This window comes from Delphinapterus leucas, chromosome 8 (genome assembly GCF_059928025.1).
Source record: "Delphinapterus leucas isolate spDelLeu-1000000601 "Yukka" chromosome 8, BTC_Dleu_Yukka2, whole genome shotgun sequence".
NCBI lineage: Eukaryota > Metazoa > Chordata > Mammalia > Artiodactyla > Monodontidae > Delphinapterus > Delphinapterus leucas.
In genome coordinates this window covers 18,821,297-18,842,477 of record NC_143136.1, presented here as the reverse complement: position 1 = coordinate 18,842,477, position 21,181 = coordinate 18,821,297, and the positions used below count along the sequence as shown (strand labels likewise).

At 56.0% G+C, this 21,181-nt stretch overlaps 3 protein-coding genes across 19 annotated transcripts; 1 reads left to right on the top strand and 2 right to left on the bottom strand.

Moving 5' to 3' along the window:
• The first annotated feature begins 588 nt into the window (after window positions 1-588).
• On the top strand, window positions 589-3,307 carry ZFAND2B (zinc finger AN1-type containing 2B). 2 transcript variants are annotated; one of them, XM_022567734.3, is made up of 10 exons: window positions 589-673; window positions 795-870; window positions 1,144-1,238; window positions 1,467-1,598; window positions 1,727-1,878; window positions 2,130-2,225; window positions 2,301-2,361; window positions 2,448-2,515; window positions 2,847-2,919; window positions 3,140-3,307. In XM_022567734.3, exons 2-10 carry the CDS (start codon window positions 816-818, stop codon window positions 3,182-3,184), a joined length of 777 nt encoding a protein of 258 aa, XP_022423442.1. In that variant the 5' UTR covers window positions 589-673; window positions 795-815; the 3' UTR covers window positions 3,185-3,307. The 2 variants fall into 2 exon arrangements, with proteins under 2 accessions (XP_022423442.1, XP_089772479.1); XM_089916353.1 differs by having other exon boundaries at window positions 2,847-2,960; window positions 3,140-3,230.
• A 363-nt stretch (window positions 3,308-3,670) lies between these two features.
• ABCB6 (ATP binding cassette subfamily B member 6 (LAN blood group)) lies at window positions 3,671-10,979 on the bottom strand. Of its 4 annotated transcripts, XM_022567715.3 has the most exons (19): window positions 10,083-10,979; window positions 9,622-9,759; window positions 9,180-9,366; window positions 8,884-8,985; window positions 8,533-8,716; window positions 7,804-7,925; window positions 7,171-7,280; window positions 6,923-6,988; window positions 6,625-6,750; window positions 6,396-6,472; window positions 6,244-6,307; window positions 6,047-6,132; window positions 5,777-5,834; window positions 5,457-5,561; window positions 4,853-5,027; window positions 4,597-4,709; window positions 4,262-4,356; window positions 4,122-4,190; window positions 3,671-3,932 (listed from the first exon to the last, which is right to left on the bottom strand). In XM_022567715.3, exons 1-19 carry the CDS (start codon window positions 10,629-10,631, stop codon window positions 3,824-3,826), a joined length of 2,535 nt encoding a protein of 844 aa, XP_022423423.1. In that variant the 5' UTR covers window positions 10,632-10,979; the 3' UTR covers window positions 3,671-3,823. The 4 variants fall into 4 exon arrangements, 3 of the variants coding, with proteins under 3 accessions (XP_022423423.1, XP_089772462.1, XP_089772463.1); XM_089916336.1 differs by lacking the exon at window positions 6,625-6,750 and having other exon boundaries at window positions 10,083-10,836; XM_089916337.1 differs by lacking the exon at window positions 9,622-9,759 and having other exon boundaries at window positions 10,083-10,836.
• A 329-nt stretch (window positions 10,980-11,308) lies between these two features.
• Window positions 11,309-20,894, bottom strand: ATG9A (autophagy related 9A). 13 transcript variants are annotated; one of them, XM_022567716.3, is made up of 17 exons: window positions 20,729-20,893; window positions 20,383-20,451; window positions 19,693-19,750; window positions 19,144-19,275; window positions 18,979-19,022; window positions 18,064-18,128; window positions 17,112-17,273; window positions 16,779-16,920; window positions 15,786-16,534; window positions 15,552-15,705; window positions 15,267-15,446; window positions 14,611-14,859; window positions 14,231-14,409; window positions 14,012-14,129; window positions 13,013-13,235; window positions 12,670-12,815; window positions 11,309-12,383 (listed from the first exon to the last, which is right to left on the bottom strand). In XM_022567716.3, exons 4-17 carry the CDS (start codon window positions 19,244-19,246, stop codon window positions 12,378-12,380), a joined length of 2,520 nt encoding a protein of 839 aa, XP_022423424.1. In that variant the 5' UTR covers window positions 19,247-19,275; window positions 19,693-19,750; window positions 20,383-20,451; window positions 20,729-20,893; the 3' UTR covers window positions 11,309-12,377. The 13 variants fall into 13 exon arrangements, with proteins under 13 accessions (XP_022423424.1, XP_022423428.1, XP_089772466.1 ...); XM_022567720.3 differs by having other exon boundaries at window positions 19,693-19,747; XM_089916340.1 differs by having other exon boundaries at window positions 20,803-20,885.
• Between the last annotated feature and the right edge of the window lie 287 nt (window positions 20,895-21,181).

Genomic DNA, 21,181 nt, shown 5'->3' with positions numbered 1-21,181 from the left:
TCACACTGAAGTCTGAAAACCACAGGCACTGAGCTGGGTGCTGGGGCCTACCTAACACAAAGCAAGGCAGACGCGGCCCCTGACGTACCGGTATATTTATGTGGGGCAGGGGTAGGCAGGGGAGTGAGGGAACAGCTGATGACAATACGGTGATACGGTGCTAAAACACGACCAGGGAGACCACAGGAGGGGCGCTTAGCTCAAACTGAGGAGCGTCAGAAAAGCCTTACAAAAGAACATCGAAGCTGAACTTGGAGGAGCTACAGCCCTGAAGAGAAATGTGTATTTCACAGAAACGAGGGAGCTGTCAGCTCCTGGAGAGTAAGTACAGCAGTGGCTGCGAACGAAACGGCTAGTCGGAGAGTGTAGGGCGAAAAGCGCACGAAGGACCCAATTGTGAAAGACCCCAAACCACCCCAGCCCTCCAAGATGTCATCGGTCCTTGCCTTCGCCTGCCCTTTCGCCCTTCGTGGAGGTAGGTACGCGCCCAAGGGAAACCATGCAGCTTCCAGCCTAACGCAACAGGACTGGGCGGGGGGATCGGCTCTTCCGGGACGCTCCCCCGCCCCCCGGGGACTGCGCGGAACGTGCCCGCCCTGCGCGACGACGTCAGCGCGCCCGCGCGCGCCAGGGGAGGAGTGGGAGCTGCGGGCCTGGAGGCGCTGACGCTCCGGTAACCCGGGCTGGGCAGTGGGGAGAAAGGGGCGGGACAGCGAGTCCCCCCAGAGTGCGGGGTCGCGGTTTGGACCCGGAGCGGGAACTCTAGAGGAGCTCAGCATCGCTTCCTCTACCAGCAGGCCCCGTCCGGCCCGGCGATGGAGTTTCCGGACCTTGGGGCTCACTGTTCGGAGCCGAGCTGTCAGCGGTTGGGTGAGGGGGTGAGGGGCGGAGCAGGCGGGAGGCGGGGCCGGGCGGAGACGGGCTTGGAACTGCAAGTGGCGGGAAGGGTGGGCTCCCGGGCTGGAAGTGCCCGAGGGAGGCGGGGCTCGAGGTTGGGGCGTGGCTTAAGAGATAGTGGACTAGGTCAGGGGTGCAGTTCACTGCGAGTACTGCGGCGTTTTCGTTCCCCTGAGCGGAAAGCTTGAGTGAGCGGGAAGGAGGTCGAGGTCCCCCTGGACCTGCAGTCCAACCCACTTCCTGCAGATTTTCTGCCGCTCAAGTGCGACGCCTGCTCGGGCATCTTTTGCGCAGACCACGTGGCCTACGCCCAGCATCACTGTGGATCTGCTTACCAAAAGGTGAGGGGGCGGTCTGCGGGTGAAAGGGGGCGGATGGAGGATGGCATGCAGAATCTCTGGAACCCCTCTGCCTCCCATTTCCTCTCTTTTACTGTCTTTCTGAGACTCAGTGCTGGGAACATTGTTTCCTTTTGCGTTTATGGGGGGTCATGTCCAGGTTCTTTCAGGACCAGAGATTTGGCTGGTTTGGGAGTAGGCCACAGACCGACCCCTGCTCCCTGACTGTAGGATATCCAGGTACCTGTATGCCCACTCTGTAATGTGCCTGTTCCTGTGGCCAGAGGGGAGCCCCCTGACCGTGCTGTTGGGGAACACATTGACGGAGACTGCCGCTCTGATCCAGCTCAGCAAAAGCGTAAGGTAAGCGTTGGAGGGGTTCACCATGGTCACCTGGGACTACAGTTGCCTGGAAGTCTGTACAACTGTTAGGATGAGGTTGAAGGGGGATCAGAGTCTCAGCAGAGACAATCCTCCCTACTCCACCTCAGATCTTCACCAATAAGTGTGAACGCTCTGGCTGCCGGCAGCGGGAAATGATGAAACTGACCTGCGACCACTGTGGCCGAAATTTCTGCATCAAGCACCGTCACCCACTGGACCATGACTGCTCTGGGGAGGGGCACCCCACAAGTAGGGCAGGGTAATTGCAACCAAGTCCTCTACTTGCCTTTGGGACCATCCCATCCTTCTGAAACTGACTCAACCTCTGTCATTATAGTTGGGAAGCGTCAACCTGTCCCCTTTGGCTAGGGAGTCTTTTTATTTCCTTTGAAGTGCATGTTTTCCAGACCTTGTGGAGGAGTTCCCCTCCAGACTTCCTTGGTCAGGCCAGGGAGGAACATGCAAGCTGACCGTGCCTGGAGGCATGCCAAGAGTGTCTCTTCCCTACAGACTGGCTGCCATCTCCAGAGCACAAGGCCTAGCTTCTTCTACAAAGACCATCCCCAGCCCAAACCAGACCTTGCCTTCATCTACCTCTGCCAGCAGGTAGGCCTGCCTGTTTCTCCTCTTCCTTTTTTCCCTTCACATCTCTGACCTCAGCCTCTTGAATGTCTGCCATAGAGCCACAGCTCAGTCTCCATCCCGGACAGCCTCTCCAGTGATTGCTTTGCAAAATGGCTTGGTGAGTTGGGCAGGGGTCAGATGGACAGAAGCAAACCCAACAGAGAGTAAAGTCCAAGGCAGCTGGTCTTATTTTTCCTTTTGCAGAGTGAGGATGAGGCTCTGCAACGAGCCCTGGAACTGTCCCTGGCAGAGACCAAACCCCAGGTCCCAAGGTACCTTCTCTCTGGTGAAAGAGGGTGGGACGTGGGCAAGGGCTCAGTTTGGAGGGAGGTAGGTGGGACCACTCTCATCCAATGCAGGATAACTGTTAGGAACTTGGGCTCACAATTAAGCTTTTGAACTATAGTCTATGACCTTTGACAAGTTCTTTAACCCATTAGTCTTAATGCCCTCTATAAAATGGGGACAGTACTAATACCTTATAGAACCCTACCTATGAAAATTGAGATAATACTCACAAGTGTCCAGCACCGTGATGCCTAACAGATGAGATGCTCACATTTTAGATACTGTCATCCAGCTTAAGCTGTTCCTCCCTCCCAGTTCTCAGGAGGAAGAAGACTTAGCTTTAGCACAAGCACTATCAGCCAGCGAGGCAGAATACCGACAGCGGCAGGTATGAGGACGGGGTAGACACAGGCCCTGCGCTGGGAGCAAGTAAGGAGTTTACGGGGGGTTGGGGGGTGCTCTTCCAAGTAGTAGAGTTTGGGAATGGTGGTTATCCTTGTGTTTTCAATATGACTCCAGCCCATGCTGAGCTCTGCAGTGAGGACTGTCCCCCTCATTTTCTTGACGTCGAACCCTGTCTTCCTCTCCTTCCCCTCCCCTTGCTCCAGGCTCAGAGCCGCAGCTTGAAGCCGTCCAACTGCAACCTGTGCTAGGGCCTTGGGCTTGGGGAGGGAGGCTCAGCTGAGGAGGACTGTGGCCCTCGCATCTCTAGGGTCCACAGGGAGAGGAGGCCCGGAGCAGCCTAGAGTGAAGATGAGGAGGAGTGACGTGGAGGCCGCCTGCAGGGAGCATCAGGAGAAACAGCTTGTGGAGCTGAGCCTACAGATGGCTCTGCTGGCCTCTCCAGCTGCATGGGAGAGAACAGCTCTGAACTGTTCCCTGGCTGGGCCCTGGCCAGACCCCACATGGCCCCCTGCATCTTGATATCCCCCGTATACTGGGGCTCCCCCCATGTGTAGGGGGCTAGGAGGGGGGGCTAGAAAGAATAAAGAATCTTGGCAGTCAGTAAGACACCAAAGTGGTGTGTTTCTTTCTCCTCTCCAACCAAAAACAGAAGAGTCCTGTCAAGAATGCTCACCTGATCTAAGGGTGGAGGCCCGTTGCAATCCCTCACACCAGAAAGTCACAGTGATCCCAGCTCAGTCCACACTTTTATTTCCCCCAAAAGTGCTTTTTTGAAAGGCCCCTTTCCTTCACTGTAGCTAGCACCAAGACCAGGATGAAATATGGCAGGGAAGAGGGGTACAGTGTTATTTCCCTCAGTTATGCTTTGGGAGGGAAGCATACTTTTGTCACCAGGCCTTAGTCTGGGGCTTGGTGTCTTCAGAGACTTCCTGTCCCTGCTGCTGCAGCTGCCACATGTCAGCATACACCCCGCCTCGGGACAACAGAGCCTCGTGCCTGGGCCAAGGAGAAAAACATAAGTCCCAACCAACTATCAGTTTTACCCCAAGAGTCCTCGCCACTAGTCTATGAGATGACAGGGAACTGGCGAGGGAGATCCTTCCAGAAAGCCCTGGGATTCCACAACCTTTTCCTGGGGCCCTCAATTCAGAGGCCCTTCCCTATTCATCCTGCTGTGTCCCTTACCGTCCTCTCTCCACAATGCAGCCATCCTTGACGACGAGGATCTGGTCAGCACTAACCACAGTGGAGAGCCTGAGAGGTCAGAGATCAGTCACCTACCACACCATCAGTGTGGGCCCCGCTGCCTGCTGCCCGTCCCGTACCTGTGTGCCACCACGATGGTGGTGCGGTTGGCGCAGACTTTGGCCAGAGAAGCCTGGATGGCCCTCTCATTAGATGTATCCAGCGCAGATGTTGCCTACAGAGAGGGACTGGGTAAAACTGCCCCGGCCACCCAAATCCCCAGTGGGAGGAGGATGCGAGCTGCTGGCCAAAGCCTCAGGAATCAAAAAGAACCTGTTTTGCGCTTGAAAACTGCAAGGTGTTTCTGTGAAACATGGATTTGTGCTAGCTCTCCTAGATGGAGACGGTGCCCAGCAGGAATGGCTGGGGCACAGGTCGGGGAGGAAGGAGGGGAGAAGGCACTCGGGGCCCTCACCTCGTCCAGCAGAATGATGTCTGGAGCCTTGAGAATGGTGCGAGCGATGGCGACACGCTGCTTCTCCCCACCGCTTAGCTTCAGTCCCCGCTCACCCACCTGCGTATCGTACCCTGTGGAAATTGCCCACTTCCCTCAAGTCACAGTAATTAACTTGTTTTCTGTGACCAGGTGGGCAAGGAAGAGGTGGAATCGAGGTCAGAGGGAGTAACGGGACTGAACTGGGCAGGAGGGGGACTCTGCAGGGGAGGCTCACCTTCAGGGAAAGCCATAATGGTGTCATGGATGCCTGCAGCCTGAGCCGCAGCCTTCACCTCATCGTTCCCAGCCGTGATGCGGCCGTAGCGGATATTGTTGGCAATGGTGTCATTGAAGAGGACAGTGTCCTGGGGCACGACTCCAATGCGAGACCGGAGAGAGACCTGGGTCACCTGGGGCCAAAAGACCATATGCTCTGGCCTCTGAGACCCACCCAGGCCTGGAAGGTAGGATGGGATGGTGGGAAGCATATAGGATGAGAGGCCCTGCGTGAGAATCCTGCCTCCACCTTCCTAAACCCTAGCTGTGCAGGCAAATCACTTAACCTCTCTGAGTCTGTTTCCCCATCGATAAAGAGAAAATACACTTTCTCTCCCTGCTTCCCTGGGTTGCTGCAGATCTTTGTGCCTCACACAGCACCATACCACTCATTCTCATGACTACTTTCCTTATGCAGGTCGTCTACTGCTAGAAAGGCTGAGGTCTCCTGGCCCAACTTTCTGCAGGGGTGACAGCTCCTCCACCACTCCCTGGATGCCCAGCACCTGCCATTCTCTCACACACAGGCCTCTAAATTACCGGCTTCTCCCAAGCATCCTTACCTGTGAAATGTTCTGCCCATCTATTCGGATGCAGCCAGAGCTGATGTCATAGAAGCGAAACAGCAGGCGCAAAATTGTGCTCTTCCCTGCTCCTGATGGGCCCACCTGTTGCATAAGAAACAAAGGGAAAACATTCTAAGGCCCATTGGCTTTTAAATCTTTCTCTCCAAGAGGCCACCGATGTCCATGGAGGCTGCTACAGTCACTCCAGTAACCTGGCATGACAGGGCTAACTCCACAGCCTTGGTCCCAAGCTACCATGGGCACTAGAATAAGGGAAGCTCAAGGAGTCTGGGCCAACTGGCTGGGTCTCCTCTTACCAGGGCCAGTGTCTGTCCAGGCATCACGGTGAAGGACACATCCTGCAGGGTCTCCCGCCTGCAAAGAAGGATGGGCATGCTCAGCAGGCCTGCTGCACTGCCAGGAGCCCCCTCCGACACTAGAGCCACTATTGGGCCCTGCCCCTCTCTTACTCAGGCTCTCTTCCCAGGTAGTGGGGGGCTGAGAAGCAGGGAGGAGGGGCAGGAAGGCAGTGTGTAAATGGACACTGGAAAAGGGGGCTGGGGGACAGTGAAAGGGGAGGGGCTCACCCATCGGTGTAGCTGAAGTGTACATTCTCAAACTCAATCTGGCCCCTCTGAAAGTGAAGGGGCCCTGCTCCAGGAAGGTCCTTCACCTGGAAGAGTGCCACCAATGTGTGCCATTACAGGCCTGTTATTCTCCAGACACAAAGAACGCCACGCAGGCTCCCGCTCCCCACAAACCCGGCTCCTGTCTCCTCACTCACTTCTGTCTCCTCTTTTAGCAGGTCAAACATGTTCTCCATGTCAATGAAGTTGGTCTGGATCATCCTGCAAGAAGAATGCTGGCTGGAACTCCTCTGAGGAGCTGGAGAAATAACAGTGCACCCTGAACAGGTGAGGGCCAGGGTCAGGTTACCTGTAGTAGGTGCCAAACCAGTTGAGGGGCATGTACAGCTGGATGATATAAGTGCCAAACAGCACAAAGTCCCCAACCTGTGGACATCAAGGGAAGAGGAGTCACAGGAGGCCTGCGGGCTCTCACCCTGCCCAGTGGCTATCACCCTGCCTGCTTCCCACCCAGGAACCTGGTGGCCTAAACAAAGACCCCGGTCCCCTCATCCCCAGGCCCAGCACAATTCCCTCACCTGTAGCTTCTGCTCACTGACAAAATATGCACAAAGCAGGGAGCCAGAGAGGAGCCCAAGTCCAATCACCAGGTTCTGGGTCTGATTTAGCAAAACCAGTGAAGCACTTGACTTCCACTCCAAACCCTGGGGCCATGACATGAGAGGAAGGAATATCACATACATGCTGACACTCACCAAATCCCAACCTGGCCCTGGGCACCTTCAACCTCACAGCCCAAATTTTACTCCTCTCTGTCCTGGCAATTCCACAAGGCCAGGCTGTTGCTCTCAGTAGGCCTCAAACTGGCATCCTCACCTGATATTTGATGATGGCCTCGCGATAGCGTTCCACTTCATAACGCTCCGCATTGTAATACTTCACCTGATGAATTCAAACCACCGCTGTTCCACACGGCCACAGCTTTCAGCTCAATTCCCCATCCCTCCTCCCTAATTGTAAACAGCACACCTCGCACCCCCCAGCTGCTCATCAGCCCCAATGGTCCCAGGCACACTCTTCCACATCTCCGAGCCTCACAACACTGACACCAAGGCCTCTGTTACCGTCTCAAAGTTTAGCAAAGAGTCCACAGCCCGTGCCCGGGTAGCATTCTCCTGTGTGTTCATAGCACGTCGAAACTTCGTTCTCCACTCAGTGACCACAATGGTCAGGGCTAGAGAGTGACAGGAGGAGGGAGAGGGAGAAGAAGAGAGCAAGACATCACTCCCAGCAGCGGAGACCATGTGCATGCCTGCTGCCGGTCACATGCGCGCTAACCCTGTGCTACAGCCCAGGGATCCAGATTCCAAAGGGGAGGGAGTCTTAAGCTCCCTGAGGGAAGGGGCTGTGTCCAAGACCTCGTTGCAGGCTGCATAAAGCCTGTGTGAAAACGGTTGTGGTGAACAAATGAACGCAAGCTGCATCCTGTTACAAAAATGAGGTTCGTCCTTGACTCGCATCCACAGCGGGCACCTAATGTGACCAGGATGCCCTTCCCCAGCCCTCCCTCCACCCAGGGTGAGCTGAGCTTCCCTCAGCAGAGGAGGCTCACCCGTCATATTGGAGAGCAGCAGGAGGCTATGCGGGTCCACTGATCTACAGTCTCCCAAAGCTGGGTCACCTGAGTGGGGGCAGGGCTCATGCCCAAGGGAGTCCGTGGATAGTTCAGGGAGGTGGCTTCACCAAGCAGCACTCACCGAGGTAAAGACTCATGCACAGGAACACAATGAGGCCAAACCAGGCATTGAAGAACATGCTGAAGTAGATGATGCCAATGATGATGTCGGCCAGCGTGGGGATGATGTTGAACACCAGGTAGCTAGGAGGTGAAGTCAAGCAACGAAGAAAGGTTTAAGGGCTCGGAGCCAGCAACTCTCCCTAGGGGGTTTCAGCGTAGTGTTTTGTTTTCAACAGCAACAGACTGGAATCAAGCTAAATGCCCCTTAAGAGGTAGATGGCGAAGTAAACCATAGGATGCCCAAATTATAGAATGCTCTGGATCAATTATAATGAATGAGGAAGATCTTCATGTGTGGGTTAGAATACATCTCCCTAACATTTTGATAATAAGGCCATTCGGAGAATGACATCTACTTCATGACACCATTCATTTTAGGAAAAACCTCCACGATACCACATTAGTTCTGTGAGTCTGCATGTATATATGTAAAAAAATGCAAAAAAAGCAGAACTCAACATACTGAATGGAGTGAGAACCTCTGGAGAAGTGAGCGGAATTCAAAAGAGATTTGCTCTGTCTTCTTTATTTGAATTATTACGAGAGCATGTGTACATTAATTTTACAATTAAAAAAAAAAAGAGGACAGAGGAGCAGCTCCTCAAGCTGGGTCTATTCTCCTGACAGCCCCTCCACCCCTGCTTCTCCAGACCCGCCCTCCCACACTTCCTTTCCATTGGCTTGGCACCTGAGCAGCCCCGTGACACTGGATGTGCCCCGGTCCACGATCCGCAGCACCTCCCCCGTGCGGCGCCCCAGGTGCCAGCGCAGCGAGAGCTCGTGCAGGTGGGAGAAGAGGCGCAGCTCCACCTGCCGCGAGGTGAACTGCTGCACCCGGATCCATAGGAACGTGCGCAGGTTGCTCACGAAGCCTGGGGGAAGCCAGGGGAGGCCTTGGTAGGGCTGAGAAGCCTAAGGACGTCATCCCAGCAGCAAAATGTGAAAGGTCTGAGAGCACCAAGGGGCCTGGGGGAAGGACGCCTGTGGGAGAAGGGAGAGGGGCCAATACCAACCGAGGTGAGAGCAGAGTCCCTCATACCTGTACTGCCGGTGCCACCCCCCTGGAGGAACTTGAGGAAGACATAGGTGATGACAGTCCAGACCAAGGAGCTCCAAGGTGCCTTCTGGGTCAGCAAGTTCACTATGGAGAAAACGAGTCCGAGCCCACTTATGGACCCTAGAACCCTCTTCAGGAGAAACCGCCCCAGGAATCAGCCACAGTCTCTTTCTGACCACCCAGCTCCCAACTCTGTCCCACTTCCCTAGGCTAGTCCCCTGCACCAACCAGGCCAATGAAAGACCAAAGTGCTGAGCTGACAACCCTTCTCCCCTCACCTATGTCCCTGTAGAAGATGGGGACCAACACGTTCAGTCCCCGGTCCAGCCCCATGAGCCCCAGGCAGATGAGCACAACAAACTGCAGAGCTGGACTCCCTCGAGGCCACAGGTAGCCACTCAGTAGGCGGAGTTTCCTGCCAAGGTCTTGCCAGGTAGACCGTGGTGGCCCCTCTGTTGACTGAACCTAGGATGGTGAAACGCATAAGGGAGGGAAGCTCAGAAATCAAAATGAAGCTCACTATCCAGAAAGCCTCTAGGGAAAATGTATGGGATTACAGCTCCCAGGTAACGGTAACAGACCAACAAGCAATCCCTGATGGGGTAAAGCTAACAGGGCACAAACTGAGATTTAGGAAAGAAATGGGTTTTTATGGTGGGAAGAAATGATGACAGAGAATGGAATTAAGATAGATCTGAAGTTTCAGAAACCGAGGTGTACCTGGCTCCTGTCTACATCTTGATCCTCTTCATTGACCCGCAAGGTGTATGACTGGGGACGAAGTCCGGGGGCCCAGAGCCCCAGGACAAAAAGCCCTCCAGAGACCACATACCGCAGCACCCACAGGCTAAACTGAACCTAGAATTAAACATATGTGGGGAGACTATCAACGAGGGCCAGAATCCCATTGTTACTACTTATAACACATCTGGGGACTGGGGTAGGGCACACACCCAGGTCCTCCTCAGGGGCCCAGCATCTAATAGGCTTTTAAAAAAATCCACAGTGACTCAGCACAGCCACTCCCCAGCAGCTGGCTATCAGCTCCCAGCAACGCTGGCCCCTCCTTTCTTCCCTTTTTTAGAGGCATTCGAAAGCATGGAGCCAGTGTGACCAGACATGCCATCTTTCTTCCCAGCACCCGCTACCCATGCTTCCCCTCCCCCCACGAGGTCACTCACCTGCTGGCTCAAGTTCGCCCTTGCCCACCACCATTGTGGGCTGTTCCAAGACACTAGGGCCAAGTTCTCGGCTGCAAAAGCCACAGTCCAGAGGAGCAGGAGACCCGGGCTGTGCGTGAACTTGATCCAGACGCCCATTGCTAGCTTCTGCCGTGCCTGGCTCCGTTCCACCACGAGCAGCCCCAGGCCACAGGCGCTGGCCACAGTCCCCAATAAAGACGCCAGCAATAGGTAGCCTGGCAGTGGGGCACCCTGGGCAACGCCCACCCGGCCAACCAGGCCGGCTAGGGGCAGCGCCACCTGAAGTGTGGCCAGAAGCAGCTGCAGCACGTAGGGAGCTACGCGAGGGCCGGCCGCCCAAGACACCGCGTCAGCGCCACCTGGCCGCTCCGGACGTTTGCAGGGAAGAGCCGGCACCAAGGCCAGAGCCCCCAGGCCCATCAGCGTCGAGGGTACAAGCGTGAAGAAGAAGCAGGGGCTGAGGCCACCCTTCGCCCAGACCGGACCCGCGGGTCCTTCGGCCTCACAGTAGTTGCCCACAGTCACCATGGCAATGCGTGGCCGCCGGCCGAGGCTGAGGGGACTGAGGGACAGGAGAACTGGACCGGCCGCTCGGGGCGGGGCGCGGAATCCCGGGTATCTCGGGTCATGGAGCCTCGGGGCGCTAAGCCGCGGGGGTCGCGCGGCAGGGACGAACGTGGACCCGGCCACACCACCCCCTCGCTTCGCGCACGCGCCGCCGCCACGCACTCACGCCGGGGACGTACGCCGTCTCTGCCGTCCGCCCTTAGCTCGCGGCCGGGGACCCCCTGGCCAAGTCGGGGCCCACAGGAATGTTCAGCCTCTGCCTCCAGCCGCTCTCTTCCGCAGCAGCCCCGCCCACCAGGGCCGCTCCCAGCTCCTACCCAGGACCCCATTGGCCGAGCGTCTCCGAAGGGGCGGGGGAATGGTGCACGCTGGGGAAGGCAAAATAGAACAGAGGAGTCGGCATGGTCACGTGCTCAGGGCGGGAAATCTGACCGCACGTCCTGCCGGAGTCCTTGACCTCCACGGAACCAGGGATCGGAAGCTGCCCTCTGCTCGCCCAGTAGGTCGGTATATCCAAGCGATCGCATTGGCCAGCTTTCCCACAGAGCCGACCGGGTCCCCAGCCACCTGGGTGGTTCACACACACCCCACACCCCGCTTGCCCCCAGAACCTTGGCCACTCGAGACAACAAGCCGCGACCTGGTCAAAATCCCTTCTTTATTAAGGGTTGTCAAGCTGTACACGGTCCCCACCCCACTCCGCTGTAAGTTCGGGCAGCGTAGTTCACCGCTCACCCGCAGCGGACCGCAGCTGGGTGAGGGGTGGGGCGAAGGGAAGGAGCCGGGTCCCAGCATGCAATGCGGCAGCCCAAAGCGAAGCCGTCCTGTCGGCCCTCCATCCCCCTCAAGGGACAGTGGGATGCAGGCCAGAGCTCTCTTGCTGATAGGCAGCCAGTCGAGGGCACACTTCCAGCCCTGTCCATCCCATGTGCAGGTGGTGGGGCGGGGTACAATAAGCAGCAATAGGGGCCAGGAAGGCCTCAGTCTCCCGGGGGACCCATCTTAAAAGTTGGAGAGGGCAGCAAAGAATTTCCATCCTGCTCCTGCAATTTAGAAACTTCCTTCTTAGTGTCCAAAGATAGCATGAGGGGAGCTAGGAGCTAAAGCCTCCACACCAAGACAAAGCAAAAGCCGAACAGAAGGGGAACAAGCGAACAGAACAGGAGCAAGTGGCACACATGCCAGTGATGTGCAGGAAGCAGGGGAGAGGTGAGCAGGCTGCAGCACTGGGAGAGAACTGGGGGTGAGGTAAGGGCCACAGCCTGAGCTGCTCATCTGTTCAGGGTGCGGGGAGGGCGGCTGCAGAGGTTGAGGGTCCAGGCCCACCTCCCCACTCCACAGTTGGCACAGGTTCTCCCTGCTTGGCAGCTTCTGTGGTGGGCAGTCCTCTGGAGACTTGCAGGGTTGGGTGCAAAGGTGGCAGTACTGGGGCTGGGCTGGGGACCAGTTTCTAGCACCACACTCTGAGCCAAGGGGTGTCCTGGGGATGAGGCTAGAGTCCTGTGTGCCCTGGTTCCTAGGCCCCCAATCTCTCTCCTGGGGCTGTGGCGAGCCCAGCATTGGCACCTTCCTTGGCCAGGCACAGACACACAAACACCACACGCGTGGAGCCAGGCAACAGTCAGAGGAGCCCTCCATGGCAGGCGGATGGGATGGCAGGGCAACGGTGGCCTCCATCCTGGGGCATAGGGACCCCCTCAGCCTCGTCTATACCTGTGGAGAGAAAAGGGTTGGTAATGGAGATAGTCTTCAGCTATCTGCTTACACAACAGAAGCCTGGAGATAAAGGAAACGGAAAACTTGATTCTTGAGGAGGTAAGCAAAGGAAAAATCAAGTCCTGGATTTCACAGCAGGTGAGGGAAGAAAAGGAAGTGTACTTTGGTGGGGAAGTTGCAGTATCTCTGCCTGAGAGGCCCACCTCCCTTCACATGAGAAGCTTTGACCTCAGCCTGCAAGTTACTGCTTCTGGCAGTTGTTTTGGGGTCTTGAAGCCCTTACCTTGTGCACCTGAGGGGGAAGCTCATCCTCTGAGCCCTCTTCAGGCACGGGCTCTGGGTGCCTTGATGCTGACTGCCCATCTTCAGCCCATCCTCCAAGGGGCAGCCGAGAGAAGTGAGAGGGAGCCCGGGGCACTGTTCCAGGATCTAAATATACAAGTAAATACTCTTAGAATGAACACAAACAGGAACGAGGAGAAGGGTTCTGGGGCTTTTGGGGGTAGGTGGAAGTGCGGGGGAGGGATTAGTCTCCTTGGGTCTGGTCCCTCTGACTTCTTTCGTCCCCTAGAGGCCCCAGAAGGATCACCCTTCCCTGAAGACTCTGTGTCCTTCCCAGTGGATACCTGTGATGCCTCCGTAGCGCCTCTGGAAGCCCCCATGCAGGGCAGTGGTCTCAGGAGCTCCAGGCCGGGATGCAGCACAGGGATAGCTGGCGGAGCGGGGGATAGGCTGGGGGCCCCGGGCACCCTCTCCCCCCTCTTCGGGGGCACTCTCCCCACTCTCATCACTCTCCCGGCGGTGCCACACATGCCGCTCAGGTTCAGCCTGGGCCTGCTGCTTGTGGAGCTGCGAAGTGGGGGATTCATTAGTTGGGGACAGAAGAATATCTGTCTGAAATAGCTACCCTCCACCATGGTATCGGCCAGTTCCCATTTATAGTGCCTCACCTAGAATCACTGACCCAGGGTATCTGATGTGTTAATAATGTGTAACATACACATGATATCTTACAGGTTAAATTCTCAGCAGATCCCTGGAACAAGCCTGTGCATAAATTGTAATAGCTCTCATTTTCCCCAGTCATTTGATTCTGGAACAAATTGGTTGTGAATCTAAGTGCCAGGAACTCTTTTAGGTGCTAGGGATACAGCAGTGAACAAAATAGACAAAAATTCCAACTCCTGTGGGGCTTATACACTTCGGGGAAGTGGGGAAGGATAGATAATAAACAAATAAATAAGGGAAAAATACAATGTCCCATGGTGCTAAATGCTATGGAGAGAAAAACAGAACAGGAAGGTTCAGGAGGGTAGGCAAGGGAGGCTTTTACTCAGGGTGGCCAGAGGTGGTCTCATGGGGAAAGAAGGAGCATACTTGAATGAGAAGGAGGGAGCCCTGTGGATATCTCAGGGAAGTAGGTTCTTGGCAGGGGAAACCACAAGTGCGGAAAAGGCCTGGGCTAAAAAGGACAGGAAGAGGATGTATGTGGGAATGGAGATTGCAGAGCAGGTAAATGGCAGAGAAGAGATTTGAACCCAGGTCTTGCTTCACATCTAAAACCCTCTATTCTGTTTTCAGCTGCCACCTTGGTTCTACGACCCTGCCCCTTCCAGCCCACTCACCTGGTGCATATAGAGGGCATGCAGGCTCATCTCGGTGGATGCATATTCCGACAGCACCAGGCTCTGCAGCTGTCCTTCCCACACACTGCTCCCGGAGCTGGCTGTCCTGGCATCCACCCTGCCCCCCAGCACAGACAGCAGTCATCAACATTTCTGAGACCCACACAAATTGCTGGGGGCTACTGCCATGCCCTCCTCTCATGGCCCACCTCTACTCACCCAGAGCCTGTCATGGTGCTGGGAGCCCGGCCTGTGGGAGCCTGACCAGGCTGCAGAGGGGAGAAGGAGCACAGGGCAGAGGCGACCTCAGCCCTGTGCCTGGAGCCCTGCAGGTCTCTGGGCAGTGGGGGGCCCCGGCAGGATGAGCCGGCTACCACATTTGCAATAAGGCTCAGTGGCTATGAAAGAAAAGGGTGGGTAGAATTCTCAGGGCATAGGGATGCCTCTGAGTCCCCCAGTATTCTGCACATTAGGACCCAGTGGCACAGACTGGACAGAAGGAAACTGACCCGGTAGGCCCTTCCGCCCCATGCACACGTCCCACGTCCCAGCTCCTGGAGTCCACTCTTCCTGTCATCTCCCAGTCCCTAGGAACGCACCTCAGACTCAGATTGTAAGGATTGGATGGACGTAAAGAGTGCATTTTCCGGGAGCAGACCCCCTTGGGCAAGGCCTGCAGCTGCTCCGTCCCGCTGAACTTGCTCCTTGAGGAAACCGAGGAAGGCCGTGCTCTCACGTGGTGGCTGCCAGCCAGGGTTGGTGATGGCAAAGTGCATGAGTGACAACTCTGTCTTCCCATCCTCGGCTTGCTGGTACACTGAGGCCTCCGTCTGCCCACCGGACAGCCACTGTACAAGGGAGGCTGCAGTGAGCAGGACTGTCCCCTTACAGGAACCCTTTTTGTACCTTTCCTGCCAGTGGGGAGGCCTTGCCCCTGGAGGGCAGAGACCACAATGCACTGCTGTATCTTGTCCAGGGGCCCAGGTGCCCACCCCACGAGTGGCCACATGCCAGGCTAGCTGCTTGGTTTGTGCCTTCCAGGGAGCTTGGCCAAGGGTGCAAGTTTAAGGTTATAATCGAGCCCAGGCTCCTGTTTACAAAGCAGTGTGTGCCCTGGTACAGGGTTGCCCCAAGGCAGGGCTGCCTTTTTGTGATTTGTTGGCTCAGAAGGGTGCCTTTTTGCAGTTTGCCCAAAGACACTGTATATGCCAGCATCACCTCTGGCCAACTGCCCCCCTCCCTCCTTTCCTAATACCTGGGGGTGCCCATGCTGGCGAACATCCATCTGAGCGAAGGAGCAGGTATCTCCGACACCAACGACCTCCACGGTGAAACTCCGGAAGAAGTCTATAATCTCCAGGGCCCGTGGGCGCAGGCAGAAGATGAGGATGAGGGGGGTGACAATGGGGCTCAGTAGCTCCTCCAAGATGAACACCTAAAAGGGAAGGGATCAGGGTCACAAGAGAGCAGGAGGGAGCCCAGCCCTCGCCACCAGGCTATCAGCCAGTCTCTAGCAGGCCCTAACTCCAACTCCACTCACTGCCTTGTACTGGAAGAGCTGGGCAAACTCGTCCCGGGTCTGCGAGCGGTGGGCATTACCCTGCCAGTGGTCAGGCATGTAGTGGATGTGAGCGAGGATCACGCGGAGCAGCTGCTCAGGGCAGAACACCATGTGCTGGTCCGGAATAAAGGACCTAGTGGGATCAGGGTCATGGTGAGACATAAGCCCCCAGGAATGCTAGTTGGCTTGCTCCCACCTGCTCCCCTGGCCCACCTGCACACAGTCACGGTGACCCCCAGGAGCGTGACAGTGGTGAGGACATGTTCCACAGCCAACACATCTTCGTCGTAGATGGTGAGGGCAATAAGCACGGCCAGGATGGAGCCAGCAAAGAAGGCGCAGTTCTTGGCCAGCAGTGTCAGCAGAGGTGACAAGAAGCAATTCATGTACTTGGATGCGGGCTTGTAGCCTCGGTTGAGGCGGGACTGTAGCTCGTGCTCCAGCTCGTTGAAGTGGCGGAGGTAGCAGCGGCCGTAGAGCGACCAGCAACGTGCTCCCAGGGCCCCCGGCTCCCGCTTCAGCACCTCGGCGTAACTGAAAAAGGCATAGAGGATCTGCCAGATGAGGATGAGGGGGCACAGCAGGAAGTTGGCGATGCCAATCCACAGGATGCGGTTGCTGAGACGCTGGGCCAGCTCGAGCCGTTGTCCCCCACGTTTGTACTCAGCCTTGAGGCTCCATTCATTGAGAAACAGAGAGCCAGGTCCCCAAAAGAGGATCAGCTCGAAGTTGTACTTGAGGCCCCGAGTGAAGAAGACAACCTCCCCGAGACCGGGCAGGCGGAAGCGCAGAGGCAGGAGGGATTTGTTAACCAGTGCCACCATGTAGTTCTGGAAACGGAGGATGCGGTGGTAGATGTCCAGCTCTGTTAGCTCACGTTTGTGGATGCAGATCTGGTGCTCTTTCTGGGTCTGCACAATCCGGGCCTGTACTTCTTGCCACGTGCAGTATGGAAGCGCAGACTATGGGGTGGGGAAGAGACGAGGGATGGAAGGTGGGGTTGTTGCCTCGGCCCCTTGCCCTGCATGAGCTGTGAGGCTCAGGGGTCCTCTGAGTGGAGCTTTTAACCGGATGCTCCTTGATCTGCAGAGGACGGCTGAGGCTGCCTGATGCCCAGGAATACAACCCCCCCACCCCCCCGCCGCTTCCCAAGCTGCAGAAGACGTCCTGGCCTGTGGTTGTAACTGCCCAATTTCCCAGTCTCACCATGGGGATGCGCAGAGCATGCAGGTAGAAGGAGTGGATCTCCCAGTAGCAGCAAATGTTATAGATGAACTTGACGAGCCGGTGAACCCAGAAGACACCAGCAATGACGAGGATGGTGATAAGGGAGCCATTTTCCTGAATCCTGGTGGGGAAAAGAAGGGGAGGAGGAGTGGCCCTTGAGGAGCCTTGGCAGACATGCTGCTGTCCTGAAGGATTTGGAGAGGCTGAGCCTGAGCCTGTGTTCTGGGGAATGTTACTGCCTCACACTCCACTCCATTCCCCACCTGCTAGCTGAACAACAGGCTCTGGTGCCCTCTGAAGTGCCGCACTTACCTGGCGCTACAGACTTGGGCAGGCAAAAAGGCATCTGGCAGAGTAACCTTGACAGGCTCGGTAGGGTGAAGACTGTGGTTCACCATCTTGTTGGCAAATAGGATGTCGTAGTCCACACAGCTGACCAGGAAGGTGGTGAACGCAACCACAAAGAGGAACTGCCTGGGGAGTTGGGAAAAGAGGGCGCAGTCCGAGAGATACCAGTGAAATAACATGGGAAAAATGAAGAGTCTGGAAGCCCCAGACCAAAATTAGGGAGCAGCCTCTGGGGAAATGGGCTGGAGAACTCCGTGTGGGCTCTCTCTACTGCTTGGCCCCAGGGGACCCAAGCCAGCTCCTACTTTTTGCTCTTAGCTTCAGGCACCACAGAATCAGCCTGCTTTTCCACCTCATAGTAATCTCTGCCACCACTCGCTGGACTCCTTCAAAGGTCTTAAATTGTGGTCTGTGGTCCCCAGTACCTGATTTCCTTTTGAGATGGTAGTTAGAAGCCCTTTGCGGATTTGAACTCTTTTCTTATGGAGGGAAGGTTTCCCAACCCCTTGACATTTGGCAAAGCCATATGGCTCCTTCCTCCTAGCAGGCTCTCTACTCAGCAGCAGGCCTAAGGTGCAACCAAGGCAGAACAGAGACATTTTTCTCAAGTGAGTGGCTGGCATCTCTGATACCTCCTGCCTGAACCATGCGCATTCCACTGGAGCTCTGATGAAATGATCAAGTCTGACTTCTCTTTGTGGAAGAGACAGGACTTGGAAAGCTTTCCTTATAAGCGAGATTAAAAAAGATAAGGCTGTAAAACGGTGTCACACCCAGTCCTTAAACTATAAATGTTTGCAGAGTTTTGAGCCTAGGACTGACTTGCATTGGCGGTTTGGGCCAGGCGTTGAGCTCAAAGAGAGGAAACACTGAAATGTATTCCTTCACCACATCGTCCATCCCTTCTTATACTTACATGAGCTCAAAGATCTCCCCGATGAGCATACAAGTGAAGCCATTCTTCTGGTGTAGATTATAAACGTGTAATTGTTAAGAAAAAGTGGTCTGTATAGACAGCAATTAAGAGCACAGGGACTTCCCTGGTGGTGCAGTGGTTAAGAATCTGCCTGCCAATGCAGGGGACATGAGTTCGATCCCTGGTCCGGGAAGATCCCACATGGAACAAAGCCCGTGCGCCACAGCTACTGAGCCTGTGCTCTAGAGCCCATGAGCCACAACTACTGAAGCCCACGCTCTTAGAGCCCGTGCTCCGCAACAAGAGAAGCCACCACGATGAGAAGTATGTGCACCGCAACAAAGAGTAGCCCCTGGTTGCCACAAGTAGAGAAAGCCCGTGCAGAAATGAAGACCCAACACGGCATAAAAAAAAATTAAAAACTTAAAAAAAAAAAAAAGTACAGACTTTGGTGTCACATACCTGAGCTGAAGTCCTGGCTCTATGACTTTCAAGCTGTGTGACTTTGGCCAAGTTACTTAACCTCTCTAAGCTTTTGTCTGTAGTGGTGTGTTGGGAATAATAGCACCTGCCTCATAGGATTATTAGGTCTGAGATAGTGCATATAAAGTATTTAACACAGAACTGACACAGAATAAGTCAAATGACATTAATTATTATGGTTATTAGCATACCATCAAAAAGAATCACACTCAGAGAGGTTCCTTATAAACTAACACTACAAAATGCAAGGCACGTAGCTCTTGATAAATGTGAGGTATCATTGTTTATAATGATCATTATTTCTCTAGCCTCTTTCAGGCTCAAGGTGTCTGAAAAGGATTAGAGCCATACCCACACCGACTTCTCATCAGGGGCCTGGCTTAGAGAGGGGCTATAGGTCCCAGAGCTCCAACACAGAGACACAAAGGATATTCGAGAGAAGAAGAGATCAAGGTTTTCGATGTGGTGCCAAGGTGCTGTGGGTACAGGAGCAGAGACATCAGAGCCCTGAAGAAGTGGAAGCCCCTGCTCCCTCAGTGTTCCTCCACCAATTCTCCCCCCAAGCCCCAGCTCTGGCCGTCATGTCCAGGAACTCACACTTGCTCCCCTCAGGGACATGCACCAACAGGTCCTCCTCCCCGGGGGGTGAATCGCTGTAGGAGGCCTCTAGGCGCTGGTATTCAGTGTCAAACTGCGCCATCACCACCGCCCCCTGTCCACCTTGTCCACCTGTGGGTAATGAGGAAGCAGAGACCCAGGTTCAGATCCCTGGTGCTGTTGGTCTTCTCCCCTGCCTACCAGACCAGAAATGACTGAGAAGGAATCCTGGGCTTGGTCTCCACTACCAGTCTTCTTGGATCAAAGGCAGAGAAAGAGCAGTAACCCAAGGAGAGCAACAAGCTCAGGGCTTGGGAGGCCCTCACCGACCAATGAGGTCAGTCATTCCCAGAGCCTTTATTGAATGTCTACGGAGGCCTTGCTGGCCTGAAGGCAGATTCTGGCCCTGTGGGGGGTCTGCTTCATCTTCTATTCACTGGAGAGAAGGGGTCCTCCCCCTCCCCTCCTAGAGAAACCTTGGTCTCCCAAGAGACTAGCAGTTTGGAAGCACTTTGTAAACAGAGATTTGAGATAAGCACATGGCCCTACCAGCTCCATGGGCAGTGTCTGCTCCACTCCAGCCCTCGATGCCCTGGCTCTGCAGCTGCTGGAGGAGAAGGTGTCAGGCCCCGGAGAGTGGGGAGTGGGAACAGAAATAAACCCAACCCTACCACCCCCCGACGCCCCACACTCAGGGGCGGCCAAGCAAGGGGCAGGGAGGCTGCAGTGGGAAAGAGGCACCCTTCCAGCCTAGGGCTATGCGTACTTCCTCTGGTTGTATTATACACGGCCACTCATTCAACTCTAGGGTCCCAAGAAGTGTCTAAGTGAACCTGTGGAGACTGAGTCTGTACAGGGCTGGACTGTTTCTCCATTGCCCCACTTCAGCCTCAGAAATTAGATGGACCGTTCAGGGTCCACAAAGCCCCAAACCCAAAAGCCAAGAAGAGAGTCTTTTCTAAAGAGGACCTTTCTGGTCAACTCCTTCCCTTGCTTCCCTAGCCCCAAAGGCCCAGCAGGCAGGCAGAGTTCCTGGATGGGATATACTGATTGGGTCAGTGTAGACCTAGATTCTGGGTGAACTGCCTTGGTCCTGGAGCCAGGCATGATCTAGGTGGCACTCAACCAGTCAGTGCAGACCCCGTGGCTGTGGAGCCCTGCCCAGCCAGGCCCCGGTGGGATTCCCTGGGTTAGTGAGAACCCTGGGTCCTAAGCTGACCAAGCCCTCAGGGAACTCACCACTTATTGGGTCAGTGTAGACCCAGGGCCCATAGAGCCCCTGCCAGCCGGGCCTGGGTTCAGGGGTTCCTGCGAACGTTGGAGGAATCAATCCAGTCCGACAGCCGATACCCGCAGGTGGGCTGGGTTGCCTCCCTACACCCAGCAGCCACGACCCGAGCCCAGCACGCCCCCAGATTGCCCGGCCCCCGGCCAAAGGCTCGGTTCCCAACAGCGGACAGCACTGCGCGCGGCCCCGTCGCTCGCGCGCGCCCCCGTCCGCGCGCCCCCGCTATCAAAACATTCCGGCTGCGCGCCCCCGCCCCGCCCGCGGCGCCCCTTCCCCCGTTACTCGCCGCGAGCTCACTTAGGGCTCCGAGGGCACCCCTGGCCAGGCCCGACCCGGACCGTGAGATTTCGGTATCCGGTCTCGCGTTTCACCTCAGGGACGGTGACCCGGGTGATTCCAGGGGCTCCGTCGGCTCCACTGGGCTCTGCCCGACCCGGAGCGGTAGGCCCGGCGTCTGCCACTCACTGTCACCCGCAGTTAGCCTGACCAATGAACGTGATAGGTGGAGACACGACGGCCAATCTCGGCGTCTGGGGCGGGACTAAAGGCTAGAGGCGGGTCTTGGAAGTCAGGGGACCAATTGTGCGCTCTACGTGGGGAGGGGTTCAGGTGCGGGCGACGCCTTTTGTCCTCTTTGCTGCCCCGTAGTGACGAGATTGTTGTGCTTTTGCAGAAATCCGTGCTTCGAACTGTAGACGGCCGTGTCACTCGGCTCCCTGGGACCTTTGGGGCAGCTTCTGAGGGCGGGGA